Here is a 16673-nt window from a genome sequence, read left to right on the forward strand (position 1 = left end):
ATTGTCAAGAACATCTTTGAAGGCTTTCCAGGCATTTTTTTCCGGCCTAACTAACAGATCTTCAAACCGCTTGTCACTGATAACATGTCTGATCTGGGGGCCAACAAAAATGCCCTCTTTCATCTTGGTGTCGGTTATTCTTGGGAACATCTGTCTTAAATAACGAAAACCTTTGCCTTCCTTGTTCAGTGCTTTCATGAAATTCTTCATGAGTCCCAGTTTTATGTGAAGAGGAGGCAAAAATATCTTTGCTGGGTCAACAAGCGATTCATATGCCTCACTTTTCTGTCTTGGAACTAACTTTTTATGCAGTGGCCAGTTCTGTCGAGAATAGTGCAACTCTTTGGCATGGCTGTCCCATTCACAGATGAAACAACAGTACTTTGTATAGCCGAGCTGTAGTCCTAGTAACAGAGAAACGACTTTAAGATCTCCACAGATATTCCAGTTGTACCTGCTATACTAGATGTGCTTCAGCAACAATTCCATATTCGCATACGTTTCTTTCATGTTTGCTGCTTAGCCAACAGGTACTGAAGGATAAACGATGCCATTGTGTAGCAGAACAGCTTTCAGGCTTAAAATTGACGAATCAATGAAGAAACGCCACTCTTCCGGGTTGTGATCACAACCCAAGGCTGAGAACAATCCTTCAATGTCACAACAGAAACAGAGATTGTCGACTTGTGCAAAAAATTTGGTTATATCACGATGTTGGCCTTGAAACATAGAAATGTTCGTGCCTGGTGACAGCAAACACCATTCCTGCAGTCTCGAACCCAGCAGCTCAGCTTTTGCTTTTGACAGACCCAAATCTCTGACCAAATCATTCAATTCAGGCTGTGTTATCAGATGTGGATCGCCTGATGAGCATGGTTCAAAATCCGGGTCAATGTCACTGTCAGTACCCTGCATTGCAGTTTCTTCATCTGGTTCGTCTAAGGTCCAATCCTCCGGTGGTTTTGGAATTGGAAGACTGTCGTCATGTGGCACGGGTCTCATTGCTGAAGGGAGATTAGGATATTCACTTAACTTCTTGTTTTTGGCAGAGAAACCAGACACATTAGTCAAATAGAAGTAAAAATCCGTCACATGGTCTTTCTGTTCTCACCAGAACATCAGTCATCAGAACAGCAAACGGCATAGTCTTTCGAGTGCCTCTGAGCCAGGCTCTCAGACTGACAGCACATGTCACACAGCAAATGTGAAGCACCCATTCCTTGTCTTGACCACCAATTTTGCAGCTGAAATACAGATGATAAGTTTTCGTCACAAGAGCAGTCATCCAATGTCTCTGAGGCGCAAGTGTATATTCATCACAGATATAGTAGAATGTATCGCGGCTGTTACAACATTGACGAGACATATCGCCCGACACCAAAACGTCTATAGCATCAAGCTTAGTTACTGTTATATCGCTACAGATACTATACTTTACTATACTGATACTATACATACACACTGACTATATTTAACCAAATGAGCAGGATCGGTGTATGCAAGCCACCTTTATAGCATGCTGAGACAGCGTCATGCTCGTTCAGACCTGCCCAGGATGTCAACTTCCACAGTACAGCTTCCAACCTGGCCTGATTCTATGCCTGGACATGCCCAGGCTGCACAAACTGTTGTTGATAAGTCACTTATGGGAGTGAAAATGTTTAGATACAAATATAAGAAAAAATCATGACAAAACTGAAACGGTACGTGATGGGTAAATTTTTGATGTGATATTCGTGATCAGCACCCAAAAATCTATAAGAAACATCCAACAGTGTTCAAGAAGGAAATATTTTGTTGTGCGGTGTTATTGCCTAATTTTGTTGGTTACAGTATAATACAGGCTAATAATGTAGGTTATAATATAGGCTAAAGTACTTAACGTACAATTAGTTGAACAAAAATAGCATATCATGTCTACTTCGGAGGAAGTCTGAGTGAGGTATAAGAATCAAGCGTCAACTGTTTAATAGCTGTTCGGACATGAATAGAATCTTCACTGTGCTGTTTCAGGTCAGATATACGTCAGGGACAAGGCTGACCCACTGACACTGACAGTCTCTCTTTACACACAGATTTGGATTAGCAGGCTTCATCGCATTCATGTTTACAGCGCGTGAATCATCTTGTTCTGGATGTTATGCTATACTACATATGCAACAATTTTTGTTTTTTTACCATTAATGGGTGAACGCAGCACCACTGACATGCATTCTCACAGATTGTGTTATAGACAGACAAGATCTGCACATTCACTCCGCTTGTATAACTGGTTTAATCTGAACGGTTTTCATATTTTTCTCTGTACAATGATGAGCTAATGTACTGTATCTATGAAATGATGTGTACAAAAATGTCACAGATCATATCCTTTATTAATTTCATCAGTACTCAGCATTTTAAGTTCCAGTGCAGGACAATTCTGTATTATAAGTAATGGTTGGCAAGTGTGTATAGATGAAGATTATCAAGAAACAACATGGAAACGATCAAGCGGCAGTGACCCGGTATTACTTCATTTGGTGCTGCTTCATTAACAACATATGACATGTGGTAGATTGAATTAACACATTAAGGGATTGCATTAAAAAATGTGATCATGGAAATTTTTAGATTGTTAACTGCACATGTTAACACTGATTAATCAGCAGCTCTGTTGAAAGTATTTTTGTGTTATTATTTTTGATTTCTTGCTTATCATCGCATTACACTTAGAGCACAGTTATATGTTAACAACACAGATTTGTCTGTTTATTACGGTTGTTGCTGAAGACATGGATGTCATTTCCTGGTTCAAAGTTTTCATGTTCTGGCAAGTGAGATCACTGCAGTCATTTTATTTAAAGATGATGCCTCATTAGAAACTCTAAATTTAGTTTAATTTAGTTATAAAAAGTGTAATTATTTATTAAGGACGTTATTTAGAACTTTTGATATAAACTGACTGGACTGTTCTACTGATATAGTGTGATGAATCCACATTTTTAATATTTATTATTTAATTAGTTTATTATTGGAACATTTTGTTTGTTTATTTCTGCTAATTTATTTTGTTGTTTTTCAGCAGACATCATTTTGTGTTCTTCTTATTGGATGGTAGCAGCCATTTTCTGAATGTCTTTGTATGGCCATGGCCATGTTGTTTGCAGTCATTATGCATCTGATGCTTGATCATTGTGTCATCAAGTTCTACTTATTTAAGATGGCAGCACACAACCGCTTGTTCTGTGAATATTGCATGTTTACTAAATGCAAACGTCACAGTAGTAATAGAATAAAATAACCCAATATAATATTAGACTTCTGGCTGAAAGTCTAATTTGTTTGTTTGTTTTTTTTGTTTTTACTTTGATTCGGGTATGTGCTCTTGTTCTATATTATTTGACTTTGCTTGTCTTTTCTGGTTTTTAAAATATTTACCTATCCCTTGACAACATCTTTGGCCTTGCCCTTTATGGTGCCTTCCATCTCCTGGTTTCCTCTGTCACTCAATAATACATTTCCTCCCGGGTATTCACTATCGACGAGAGACATCATTGCTTCAGTACTGACTCTTGACAGAAAATGCCAGCAATGATTTTGCCTAGAGTTAATCTCTGCTATTCAATAACCATAAAAATAAACAATACTGTGTCCGACCATTCATTAAATGGACAGATCAATCCAATCCCTGTCAGATTCTGTAAATTAGTAGCATCATTTTTGCGTTACAGCCATTATTTTTTTTTGAATGGTATGTAATTTTTATTCCTCTGTTGCTTTGAATTTTAATGTTGCTTTGAATTTTGCTCGTCATATGTTGTGAGTTTTCATTTTTGTTTTATGATTATTATTTTTCAGTACTATGCAACTTTTATTGTTCTGTTGCTTTGAATTTGAATTTTGCTAGTCGTGCGTTGTGAGCTTTCCTTTTTACATTATTATTATTTTTCAAATGGTATATAATTTGTGTCATTCTGTTGTTTTGAATTTGACTTTGAATTTTGCTATTTGCCATGTGTTGTGAAGTCTTGACATCACCGTATGGATTGTGAAGCTGTTGCTGTATAGACAGAGTTGTGGTGGTAGGACACGTGTTTTTATGAACATCACTGCGTGTCACAGCATCCATTTTACAGGGTGAGTGTGGCAGTTGTAGCGCAAGTGAAATTTAAGAGATGAAAACTACATAAAACTTTTGCAGATACTTTTACTGCTTAGTTTTCAGAAAATTCAAGAAATCACCTAAGAACTTCAAACTTCTTTTGCATTTAAAGTGTAACAGTCACCATGGTTTAAGTGTTCACTGACACACTGAGTGTCTTTTGCCTTTTAACTACAATACAACATAGTGTCCAGAACTGTCTCTGACACTTACTTCATTAAATAACTGTATTGGTCTGATCTATACACAGTTTGTCAGGATCCTGGGTAGCATGACAACCAAATTAGGTAACCAATCTACCTCAGGGAGTTATGCCCCTGCCCTACATGCTGTCAGCACTCAGTAAGGGGCCCACCTCAGGGAACCGAGGAAAGTCAGGTTTGTAGGGCTTCCAGCATAGGAGATGGCAACTCTGATATAAACCAGAAGTCCTCAGCAGCAAGCCAGGAGGATTAAGGCTTATATCCTCAACAGCTGGAAAGGTGGATGAAGACTGCAATGGAAGAGATCCACCAATTATCAAGGATTTCCCTTACCACTGAAATAGCACAACTTGACCACCAAGTTTGTGTGGTTACTGGTACACACAACGATCACATCACATTCATTTACTCATGCGCAGGTTTCTCCTCACAGAACCCTCCCAACCTAAGTTCTGTGGTGATGGATGTGTGGCAACAGAAGCAGGTGTAGTGTCACTGGATGCCCTCAGCCACAAGTCTGAACATAAGAGGATGGCCATCAATATATTGAACTGGGAGTATTTTCAGTAGCTGCAGACATGACTGAGCAGCCCTTTTTAGGGACCCCACCTGCTCAACCTCAATCAGAGAAGGGACAAGAAAAGGTGTTGTAAAAAAGGCCCAATCTAAACACTCCTACAATGGATAGTGCACACTGCAAAAAAGATGTTTGGGTCCTCTTACTTAATAGTTGCATCCGAAAAGCTTACAAAATTGTGAAGGACCGTTCCCACCCCTACCACGGTCTCTTTGTCCCAGAAGGTACTGTATCATCTGAACCAGTTCTGCCAGGTACTACAACAGCTTTTACCACTTACTTGTCTGGACTCTGAACTCTGTGCTGTACCCCTGCCCTCAGATCTGCCTCAACAGCAAATTTATACGCAGTAAATGTTACACTTGTCATTAATAATTTTTTTTTTGTTACTTACTGATATTATTTATTATGTATCACTCTCTATTTCAAATTATTATTCTCTATTCTCTTAGCTATTATTGATTTTTAATTATTTATCTATTATAATATAGTACAGTTCTTTACCTGTCTTGAACTTGTGCTGTGTTTATGTATGTTTAGCTGGAAGAGCACATCCAGCAGGAACACTAAGTTTGCAGCCAAAAAACAAAGACAATATGGATGAACATTACATACTGGAATGTTTGCACCCTATTGGATAATCTAAATGGTGCTTATTGGGCATGAACTCCTCAAACACAATCATAGTATGGATGGTGAAAAATTATGGAATTCACAACAAAGATGACACAACATCTAAGCAAGGAAATTATACTAAATGCTGGACAAAAGAGCAGTCTGATTATTATAAGTTTGTGGTGATTGTGAACTGGGATGAAGCCAGTTATTTAAATCATTGAATTCAGTTGACCTTTCTACAAGCTCATGACAAGCTTGAGTGTACTGTCTCCTGTAGCTACACAGACAGAGGTATTCAGCAAACTTCACTAAGAAAGAAGATAAATATTCAAAGAATCAAAAGTGAAAAAAGCCTTAACTCTGTGAAAGAAAACATTGAAAATATATCTTGTATATACCTGATTATTTTCTATATGCTTTTGGCATACTCTTGACATAATTGGTTGAGGTTTATTTTAAAAGATTCATTTTCCAAAATCCAGGGGCTTTTTAAAACATGGGAGAGCTGGTCTTTTGCACATAATTTCCCATGACTCCTTTATCTCTCTTCAAACATTGCCCCAATCCATTACCTTGTTTATGTTTTATTTTTTTGTTCAAGTTCCTTAAGATGATTTTGTGCTTGTATGAGTGGGACCCTATTTTGGATTAGGACTCTCAGGTGCAGAGGTCCTTAGGGTTGAGTAACTTACCTGAGAGGACTATTTAAGAGCCTTCACTTACCTCAGCAACTTCTTCTGGCAGTAGAAACCTTTGCCTGCTTTGCTTCATGCTGATTTTTTAAGATCTCAATTCTTTTCTCTTGTCATGTGGATTTTTTATTTTTTTATTATAGATTTTAGTCTTTTCCTTTGGTAATTTAGGTTTTGGTTAGTTGCTTCTGTTACTTTTCTGTTCTTTTTGTCAGAGGGTGGTAATGTGAGAGGGTATCACAATGATCTGAAGCTAGTCAAGACAGAACAGGCACCAGCATCCCATTTTTTGATTGATTTCTTTTTAATGTGAATGGTGCATGTACTTGAAGATCTCACCAGTCATGAGCAAAACATATATCATTTGTTAAATTAATTAATATTAATGCTAGATTAGTCTGCATATATAAACATTGGCAGACTGAGAGGGGACTCTGGCTTGAACTGTTGAACAATTGGTTGGTGTCTCACCTAGCTGTTCTGAAGGAACCACAGAAAAAACAAACATGTAATGTCAAAGCTTAAGAGTTACCAAAACTTGAATAGACACTACAAATAAGCAGCAAGCAATGTGAGTGAATACAATCAGTCTGTAAACTTTTTGTTCTCATTACTCAATCTTGTCCCTCTTAGTGTCTTTGAGAACTAATCCATGCTGACTGTTTTCCCCTTAGAGAATTGCCACTGACATTCATAGCAGAGCAATATCAATTGCTTAAACAACCTGCAGCAACCCATCGAGAGACAATTCACAAACTGTACATGACCCATTCTCATTAAATACAACAATGAATTGTAAACCTACATGGCCCAACAGCAGCAAGGTGCAACCCATTTTGGGTCAAGACACATATTTTAAGAAACTGTGCAGTAAGTGAATGTATAGCAAGAAAAAACAAAGAAACAACATCGAAGATAAGGAGTGATATATAAATATATATTGTCAAACATGAACTACAGGAGCACCCTCAAGGCTCTGCATGGGTAGGAACAGGAGATAAGCAAGAGCGGAAACATTCACTTGGTGACGGAAGACTTCAAATTTGGGTCATGGTTTCACTTCCAGGATGGATTTGGAAGCCCTGCAAGCATATACATTAACCAACAGAGAACCTGGAAGTTATTGTTCATTATTGGGCAGCAGCAAATGGTGATGGATCTCCTGTCTCACAAGTAACTCAAGACTGGCTGTACCTGGACCATGTTTTGTTTATAAATGCTAGTAAATGGGGCGAAACCTCCTGGACTCTAACATTTTTCTTGTGTTGCTGTCATATCTATCTATAAAGAGAGAGAGAGAGAGCATGCAATGCCAAAGCATACAATTATAAGATTATACTTGATAGCGAGCAAAGCACAGTAAGTCATTTCAAATATTACAAACAAAAAGAGTGTGATTTTTCAACTATTTATTCTGAGAACAAAAAAATAAGACTGGGAGGGAGACAAAAATACAGAAGAGCAGGAAAAATATTAACAACATTATTCCGGAACCTAATTATTTTCAGAATAGCAGGTATTTTAAGCTGTTTAAGTAAAACTAGGAAAGAAATTGAAATAAAAATTAAGATCATTTTTAAAAAAATAAAAATTGTTTAGTTTTTCTCCAGTCTGTAGACTCTAGGCAGTTTTGTCAAGTTACCAATAAACCTATTGTTCTGTAGACTTACTGCCAACTTAGTAATTGTATGAGGTGTAGTTTTTATCGGTTCATTGCCAAGTGAACTTTTCAGACTCGTGATCTGCTATCCATAAACTGCTTTTCAAATAAAGGTTTTGTTGACTAGTGCATTTCAACTTGAGGCTTTTGATTATATACAATAAGTGTAAACAAAACCAGCAGCTCATCACAACTAACATCAGACCACATGCACACCCTGTGATTTGGTTTCAGTGTGTGTTGCTGGATTAGTTGCTGTGCGCGTCGGTTGAGCTAAGTTACAATTACATTTAAAATTTTGTACCTTATGAAAAGATTGAAATTCTGTAAGGGAAGATTTTTAAGTTATGTGTTTGACTTGTGCCATTGAAATACAATTAATGACATCCTTGAATGTTGCCCAACACTTGTGTATATTTCACTAACGTTGAACACTGAATCTGTCAATGTAGGGGCAGGAATATTTCTTTGAAAAACAAATGAACAGAAATATCTTAAGTTAATTTCAAGGCTGTTGTAGCCTACATGGCTGCAGGCCAGGTTAGCCCAAGCAAAGGTCTGAATTTCCATGTCAAAAAAGCCACTTCTAACCAAGTACAAATGGATTTGTCTCTGGACACTTTAATATTCCTCTCACATCCCAAAGATGTGTTGATTGGCAGGTCCAAGCTGGCCCTGCATGGGTGCAGATGTTTGGAAGCGGACCCTGCAATGGACTAATGGACTGTTACCCCATTAGAGGGTTAAAACCTTGCCTCTCACTGTTAGGATCCTTGGACTTTTTGTACATTTTTTACAGGTTATTTTCTAGCTCTAGTATTGAGCTGCATTTCGTAATTGGGGTTTTTGACACAAAATAATCTGATGAAATTGTTTTTTGATTCAATGCTTGTTCTAAAGTTCATTTTTGATTTGGGTCATTTTCTGAGACCAATTTGTTTTTTGTTCAGGTCAGGTAAGTTTGGGGAGCGGTACAATTCTTTGTCACACCCACCACACAATGAAACAGCTCAGGATCCTGTTTGGCAACCAACCCCACGGCCTTGTCCCACCTTCCAAAAATGACCATCTATTTGCCACAGCCAGGTGTTATGTGGGCGTTCCTTTGGCCTGGTCCAGCCACTCGGGTCCTCAACAATCGCACCACATGGCCATAGTGCTGTAATTGACTGAGTGCTAGGATGCAGTTGATGGTAGACTTCTAAGGTGTAAAAGTAGACCATTCCAGTCACTAGTAGGTGAGTAAGTGATCACGGATCCTATTGAGGATGACCCTAGAAAAGACCTTACCCAGCACCAAGAGCAGTGTTATTCCTCTGTAGTTGCCGCAGTTGTCTTTTCCTTTCCAGATAGGGATGACAAGTCCCGTTTTCAAGTCAGTTGGGGTGACTCCCACTCAAATAGAAGCAATGATGGGTTGGGCCGTTCAAAGCTAATTGGAGGATCAGTCTCAAGAACCGTGTACCCAGAGATGTCCAACATCCTAACTGGAGCATCAGCTTTAAACAGCTGCTCACAGAATTAATAAGCCATAAAATTAAATAAATTCAGTTATTTGTAATGATTGGATACTAATTAAGAAAGTCGTCTTTGAACAAAAACTTGCAGCTACTGCAGCACTCGAGGACTGAATTTTAGCCCTCAGGTGTTTAATGTTTGTTTAGCACAGAAGTCTGAAATTAGTCATTTGAAATCCTGTGCATGTAACGATGGAAAACCAATATACAGCAAAAAGTAAAACATTCCTGCATATAATGTTAAAAACATTAATAGTCATGGTGCCCTTTGTAATAAACTACCATCAAAATGAATATAAAAGTAAATGATAGCATTCAATTACTGTAAATGTGAGAGTTATTCACACAATTGAAAATATAAGTGGATATTCAAACTTTCACGAGTGTCCTTGTGGTAAAATGCCTAAACTGAATGCATTTCCAAAGCTTTGCTTGATTCTGTGCTCCTTATTAAGAATTTAAATGAGACTCGACATGGATAGCGGCTTACCATCAATTTAACCATAATCCATGCCGGCAGCTTATACAGGCAGCATAGTAACCATTACAAGCAGAATGATGGTGCTAATTCAGCTGACAAATACCCGCAGCTTAGTTGCAGAAATCAAAATAAAACAATCCTTCAGTGCCATGTCTGGATGTCATGTAAAATTAGCTTATGAGAAATTGCTTCTTCTGTTTCTCCTAAAATATAGTAAATGGTCCCAGCAGTTATATTGAAAGAACGATGCTTCTTGTAATTGGTGGACATTCTGGTTCAGATATGAAAATATCTGCCAATCATTACAAAAGGCTTGTAGTGTGCAATGATTTTGAATGCAGATGTAACTGCTGTGTAGTTTATGCTTGTGCTTTATGAAATGTCATGGTTTTGTCCCTGTAGTAATTATATTCTATAAAATTTGTGCACCTTTTATTGCATAAAGTGCCTCACCTTTGCAGTAGAGTTGGAGTTACTGCCAGTTTGGAGTTTGCAAATTCGCCCTTTGTTCATGTGGTGTTCTCTCCTGTTTTCTTCCACATCCATAATAAGGATAGCTGACAAAAATTGACTTGCTCTGCATAAGCGTGGGTGTGTAAATGAGTGTGCCCTGCAATGGGCAGATACAACAAACGGGGCCAAAAGCTGCTAGTTTTGTAAATAGAAGGATGGATGGATGAATGAATGAATGTGGCGCACCTTCAGGTAAGTACTATGTACCTATTAAGTATAATGTGTTTATGCTTCCAATTTTGTATTTCAATTTGTCATGTCATTTTCTAACCTGCTTAATCCAGACAAGGGTCACAGAGAGAGGGGGAGCAGGAGCCTATCCCGGCTAGCATAGGGCACAAGGCAGGAACAAACCCTGAACAGGATGCCCACACAGACATTGGGAGAACTCCACACAGAGAGGACCCGCAAACGCAAACCCTGGTCTCTATTCTGCGAGGCAGCAGCACCACCATTGCATCATTGTGCCGCCCTATATTTCAATTTATAAATGTTTAATTATTTCTCAACAGCATGTGTAGCTGTTTCTCAAGTTAATGTAAAAACATTTATCCTCACTAAAACTCTACTAGATGTGTGAAAAGAAAACATGCAGACAAACAGCTGTTATAATATTACTCCAAAGAAAGGCCAAACCATTAAATTCAAACACATACAACTGATAAAGACTTAATAATTTATTAAGAAATGATAAAATCAGCAACACATTAAGGAAGAAAGAGTAAGAAAGCAACAGGGAAAAATAATTTAACTAAATAATAAACAAAGAATAGAAGATGAAAAAAATGAAAAAATAGAAAAGTAACTCAAATTAATAGAGAAGCAAAATAATCCACTTGAAAAACAAAATTAACTGAAAGATTTCTACAGTAAAGGGGCAGCTATTGTCAGAGCAAACCCTTAGAGCTCCCTCAGGTGACTGCATTCAGAACTGCTGCAACACCTTTGACGAAACAATGTAACTAGAAGCTCCAACCATTTCACCATAAAACACAGAAAAGAAAACAAAACAAAGAGAAACAACTAAAGGCAAATAAAACAAAGTCAATCCATCAGACATAAAGGAAATAAAGATGAGGCTGGGGACAGAAAAATCACCATATCATAAAAAGGGCAAACTCCACACTGTAATTCAAAGCCAAGACTCTGGATTTATATGTTACCCTTTCTTATTCCTGATCCTGAAAGGGATTTCCAGAACTTAAATAGAAGAGATTTCTGGCCTGGGCCTAAAAACAAGAGAGCCTTTGAAGTTGGAGTTGAGAGGAGTACTAGACATGGGTTCAAATGGAGGGATGAAGAGAATCATAGTAGAATGGAGGGAAAGTGTTGGAAGTGAGAACAGAGAGCTTTATAAAGTGTTTGTAGTGGGTACATGAGTAAGGAATCAAGTCAATTGCAATTGTTTTCCCCTTTTGTTTTGTTACTTTGAATTTTCTCTTAATTGTCCCTCTTTGTGTTTATTAGTTTGATAAATCAGCTTTTATCTCCTTTGGACTTATTCTGAGTTTGTGGATGTCTCAGGTGCATCCCTACTGGTCACTATGTCACTTTTCATGAAAAATCAAACATACATTGCTTATGAAGTGTATTCACACCCTTGGAGGTTTTCACATTTCATTATAATACAACACTGAATCATAAAGAAGAGTGGAGAAAAACTGCAATATGCAGATGGTGCAACGCTATTAGACACCTGCACACACAGACTGTCATGGCAGCCAAAGGTGCAGTGACTAAGCAATGACTAGAATGGGGGTGGACACGTATGCAATCAATGACCTTGTCCTTTATATTTGCAATTAATTTAGATCATTTTCCAGAGATCTGTTTTCACTTTGATATTCCAAACATTCAAGTCTTTTCCTGATGATCAAAAAAGCATAATTAACTCAATGATGATTCAATGTTGTATAACAATAGTTGTGAAAATTTCCAAGGGGTGAATACATTTCGTGGACATTGTGTATATGTATATACTGTAAATGCAAACAAATTTCTAAATTTCTACATATATTTAGAATTCAATATATAGTGGATTTCTGCACAGGCACTTACATTCAATGTATCTTTACCTAGCTGATAGCACACAACCTGTCTATCTAGCTATCTAATTTTTGAGAAAAAAGCTTAATAAATCATTTCATAATAAATTCAGTTTATACTTGAAATCACCTTGAAATGACTGGCTGTTGGCTGTTTATCAGATTTTTCTGCATGCTAAAAATAAAAAGCCAAATATTGAATAAAAAGCGTATGTGTCATGTGACTATCACACTTAAAGGGAGTTCAGAATGCCATGTCTCAAATAAATAGCCTGCTGGGAGGCTGTAATATTATGAAAGTGGCCCTTAGACCACTTGTAATTACAAGCAAGCCCATTGCCAGCCAGACCCACAACACATTTCAGATGCCCCAGGATGATAGACAGGACATTGAAAACAGAGGCCCATACCTGCATGTGCTGCTTTTCTGCATTACTTCAGCTCGATGATAACCAGAGAGTTTACAAAATCCGTCATTACTATATACTACAGGCCAGTCCACAATTTGGGCATTTCCAAGCAAGAAACTGGTTTCTGTAAGAAAGGAAAATGAAAGAAAAGAAATACTAGTAAAGCTGGAAAGGAAGAGGAACATAAACATTTTCCTGTTGGATGGATAGATAAATAGTGAAAGGTACTGTATCATAGATAGATAGATAGATAGATAGATAGATAGATAGATAGATAGATAGATAGATAGATAGATAGATAGATAGATAGATAGATAGATAGATAGATAGATAGATAGATAGAGATAGATAGATAGATAGATAGATAGATAGATAGATAGAAACATTAATTTCTAAAGCAAATTGCAGCAGCAGATAAAGAATTATAATAATCATATGTATGATAACAAATAACAAATACACATACTGTATATCAAGAACTATCTACAGTATAAGTAAATTAACAAAACAAGTGTAAAGTGTTCAGAATTGCACATACTTATCAGATATAATTTCTCAGTTCACAGAATGTCTCTCATTGGCACAATATTATGTACATAGTGTCACTGCCTGTTAAAATGTCTACTAGACCAGCTCATACCATTCAGCATACAGGGAACAAGACCACCTTGTCTGATGAGTGACTCATTATAGAGCCTGATGGCCGAGGATAGAAGCAACCTTACACAGTGCTCCTTGGAGTACCTCAGTTGTCTCAGTCTGTTACTGACAATACTCCTCTATTTAGCGAAAACCTCATACAGGGGGTGAGAGTCCTTGTCCAGGAAGGTAAGCATCTTGCTGAGTGACCTTTCTTCTACCAGTTCCTCCAGTAAGTCCAGCCCAACTCCCAAAACTGAACCAGCCTCTTTAATCAGTTTGTTTAGTCTGTTTGCATCACCTCCACTAATGCCTTTTCCTTAGCACACTACCGCATAGACCAATATACTGGCCACAACAGACTGGTAAAGAAAACACGTAAGAATGGCCTCCATTCACCAAATGACTTCAGCCTCCTTAGGAAATAGATGTGGCTCTGACCCTACTTGTATACAGCCTCTGTGTTGGTACTCCACTCAAGCCCCTCATTCAGATGCACCCCGAGGTACTTATACGTCCCCACCTCCTCCACATCTTCACCATCAATGAATAGAGAAGGTTTGACCCTTCTGAAGTCTATGATTATCTCATTTTCTTACTGATGTTGAGGTGTAGCAGGTTAAATTTCCACCATTCAATAAAGTCAACAAAATCATTCTCCTGCCCACTGAAGATACACCCAGCTATGGCTGTGTCATCAGAAAATTTCTGCAGATTGAATTTTTACAGGAAAACAAACAAATGTCACAAGATTCAAAATGAAACAAAACTAGCAGAATAAACTAAGGAGTGTGGTTATGTCCAATGAGTGGTGCAGTGTCTGCCCTTAGATCTGAGCTGCTCGTTCACACTAAGACACCAGTCGAGGGTCTGAAACTTGGCGCATTCAGATTAAAGACCACCCATCTCAGGCAGTATAACTACAGAAGATCATCTTTTGGTACAGTGCCGAGTCTTGCTGCTCCATGATCCAACCGCCTTTAATTTAGTCCCTTAAACAGAGGGTCTTTCTCTTCAGCTCAACTGGATTGGCTGCTAGTTACTGATTAAGAGGCTCAGTTTTGAAACCTGCCGCTCCGTGAGAGGATGTAAAATGGAGAAGGGTGAAGTGATTTCTCACTGGTGACATGCAGTTGACCTGATTAGTCAGAATATCAAGACTGAAGGGGTAATTTGTGATCAGCTTTCTGGCAACCAGCACAAAAATGGTATGTTATGTTTGTTGCATAGGATCTTTCCTCCTGTTTATTATTTTAATAATTTGAAAATCTTTAATGAAAAAGGTGCCTTTTCAAAAGATGCCTAAACATGAGTAAATTGGGTGTAGCAGGAATACCAAAAAAGGTAGATTATTCCACAGCTTTGGAGCAAGAACAGAGTAGTGTTGTCCATCAAGTAAGAGCAGGCACATTCAGCAGACAGGTAGAATCAAAACAGAGACTTCTTGAAGGGATATATAGAAAGACTAAAGACTGGAGGTAATGAGGAGCAAACCCATTCGAAGAACCGTACGTCAGCTACTGTATGGATCAGCTATGAGTGAATGTAAATGAACTGTATAAGAGTTCAATTAGGGACATGGCTAATTTATCCACACCCCAATTAGGCACATGTTCAAATAAAAAGGCAACGACCCTAAAAGACTCACAAATCAGGTCTCAGCCAGAATGAGTAAATACACAGTCACCATCATGCTGCAGCTTGCTGTGTAAATTTGGAGTGCTGCTGAGATGAATGTAGGATTTGCTTTCTGGCTTCCTGCTCATTATGGAAAAAAAAAATACATTTCAAATGACAGGAGCACACAGCAGACCTTCATGAGCGTCCAGTCTCCCTACACCTTGAACAGCCATTCGTGTGGGTAGCGTGCACCCTGCAGGGAGTGTCAGCGGTGAGAACAGCTTGGAGCAAAGTTTCCTGTCATTTTAGCAAAGGCCGCATTTTTCAAGAAGCCCCCAAAAACACCATTCAATATGCTTACTCTGAAAATTCCAGAGACATGTGTCAGAACAAAATGACATGAGAAAGTAGCATTGAGCAGAAACCGGCAGCAAAATTAGAGGCACGCCATAGCGATGCTCAGATGGAGGCGGCTGACAAGTGTGTTTTGCAGCATTCTGCAGTCTGTCTCTCACAGTATATGCCAGGGAGATATTTAAAGAAAGTGTCATTTCATATTTTGGGTAGTGGCTTTTTCATTCTTTTTCTGAGCATTATATAGTGCAGCAAATCTGTCAAAGGACTGCTGGTCCAGTGGATGTAATATTCCAGAAACCTGACTAGCTGTGGAGTTACATCAAGTCACAGTCTGCAGAATTGCAGAACTTTAATTGCCACTGACCTAAGCAGAAGCCCCTAAATCCTGAAGTGAGGACCATTCAGAGTCTCATGCTATTAACACTATGTCTTTGGTTTGAAATAAATGTACACTTCAGCAGTGGGCACAGTTACATACTGATGGTATACCAGTAATGCCAAGATTGCTGGATTCTCTGTAATCTCTTTGTCAAGCCATCCTTAGCTGAAACCCATCCATTCATTATGGAACTGATGTATACAAATTAGACTGAATTCACTGGACTGGAGAAAATCTGACATTGTGGTCAGCAACACAGGAGCGCCGCAGGAGACTGTACTTTCTCCGGTCCTGTTCAGCCTATATACATTGGACTTCCAATACAACTCGGAGTCCTGCCACGTCCAAAAGTTCGCTGGCGACACTGCTATCGTGGGCTGAACCAGGAGTGGGCAGGAGGAGGAGTATAGGAACCTAATCAAGGACTTTGTTTAATGGTGCAACTCAAACTACCTACAACTGAACACCAGCAAAACCAAGGAGCCGGTGGTGGATTTTAGAAGGACCAGGCCCCTCATTGGACCCCGTGATCATCAGAGGGTGCAGACCTATAAATACCTGGGAGTGCAGCTGGATGATAAATTGGACTGGACTGCCAATACTGATGCTCTGTGCAAGAGAGGACAGAGCTGACTATACTTCCTTAGAAGGTTAGCGTCTTTCAACATCTGCAGGTGTTCTATCAGACGGTTGTGGCAAATGCCCTCTTCTACGCGGTTGTGTGCTGGGGAGGCAGCATAAAGAAGAGGGATGCCCCACACCTGGACAAACTGGTGAGGAAGGTAGGCTCTATTGTAGGCACAGAGCTGGACAGTTTG

At 38.6% G+C, this 16673-nt stretch overlaps 1 protein-coding gene across 1 annotated transcript in view; it reads right to left on the reverse strand.

Annotated features, from left to right (window-relative positions):
• Positions 1–16673, reverse strand: part of kcnh5b (potassium voltage-gated channel, subfamily H (eag-related), member 5b) — a 380353-nt gene that overhangs the window by 342126 nt on the left and 21554 nt on the right. The window contains exon 2 of the mRNA XM_028821982.2: positions 12861–12984. Within this exon, the coding sequence (XP_028677815.1) occupies positions 12861–12984 (124 nt within the window). The remainder of the gene's footprint in view (positions 1–12860; positions 12985–16673) is intronic.

This window comes from Erpetoichthys calabaricus, chromosome 16, assembly GCF_900747795.2.
Source record: "Erpetoichthys calabaricus chromosome 16, fErpCal1.3, whole genome shotgun sequence".
In the NCBI taxonomy this organism is placed as follows: domain Eukaryota; kingdom Metazoa; phylum Chordata; class Cladistia; order Polypteriformes; family Polypteridae; genus Erpetoichthys; species Erpetoichthys calabaricus.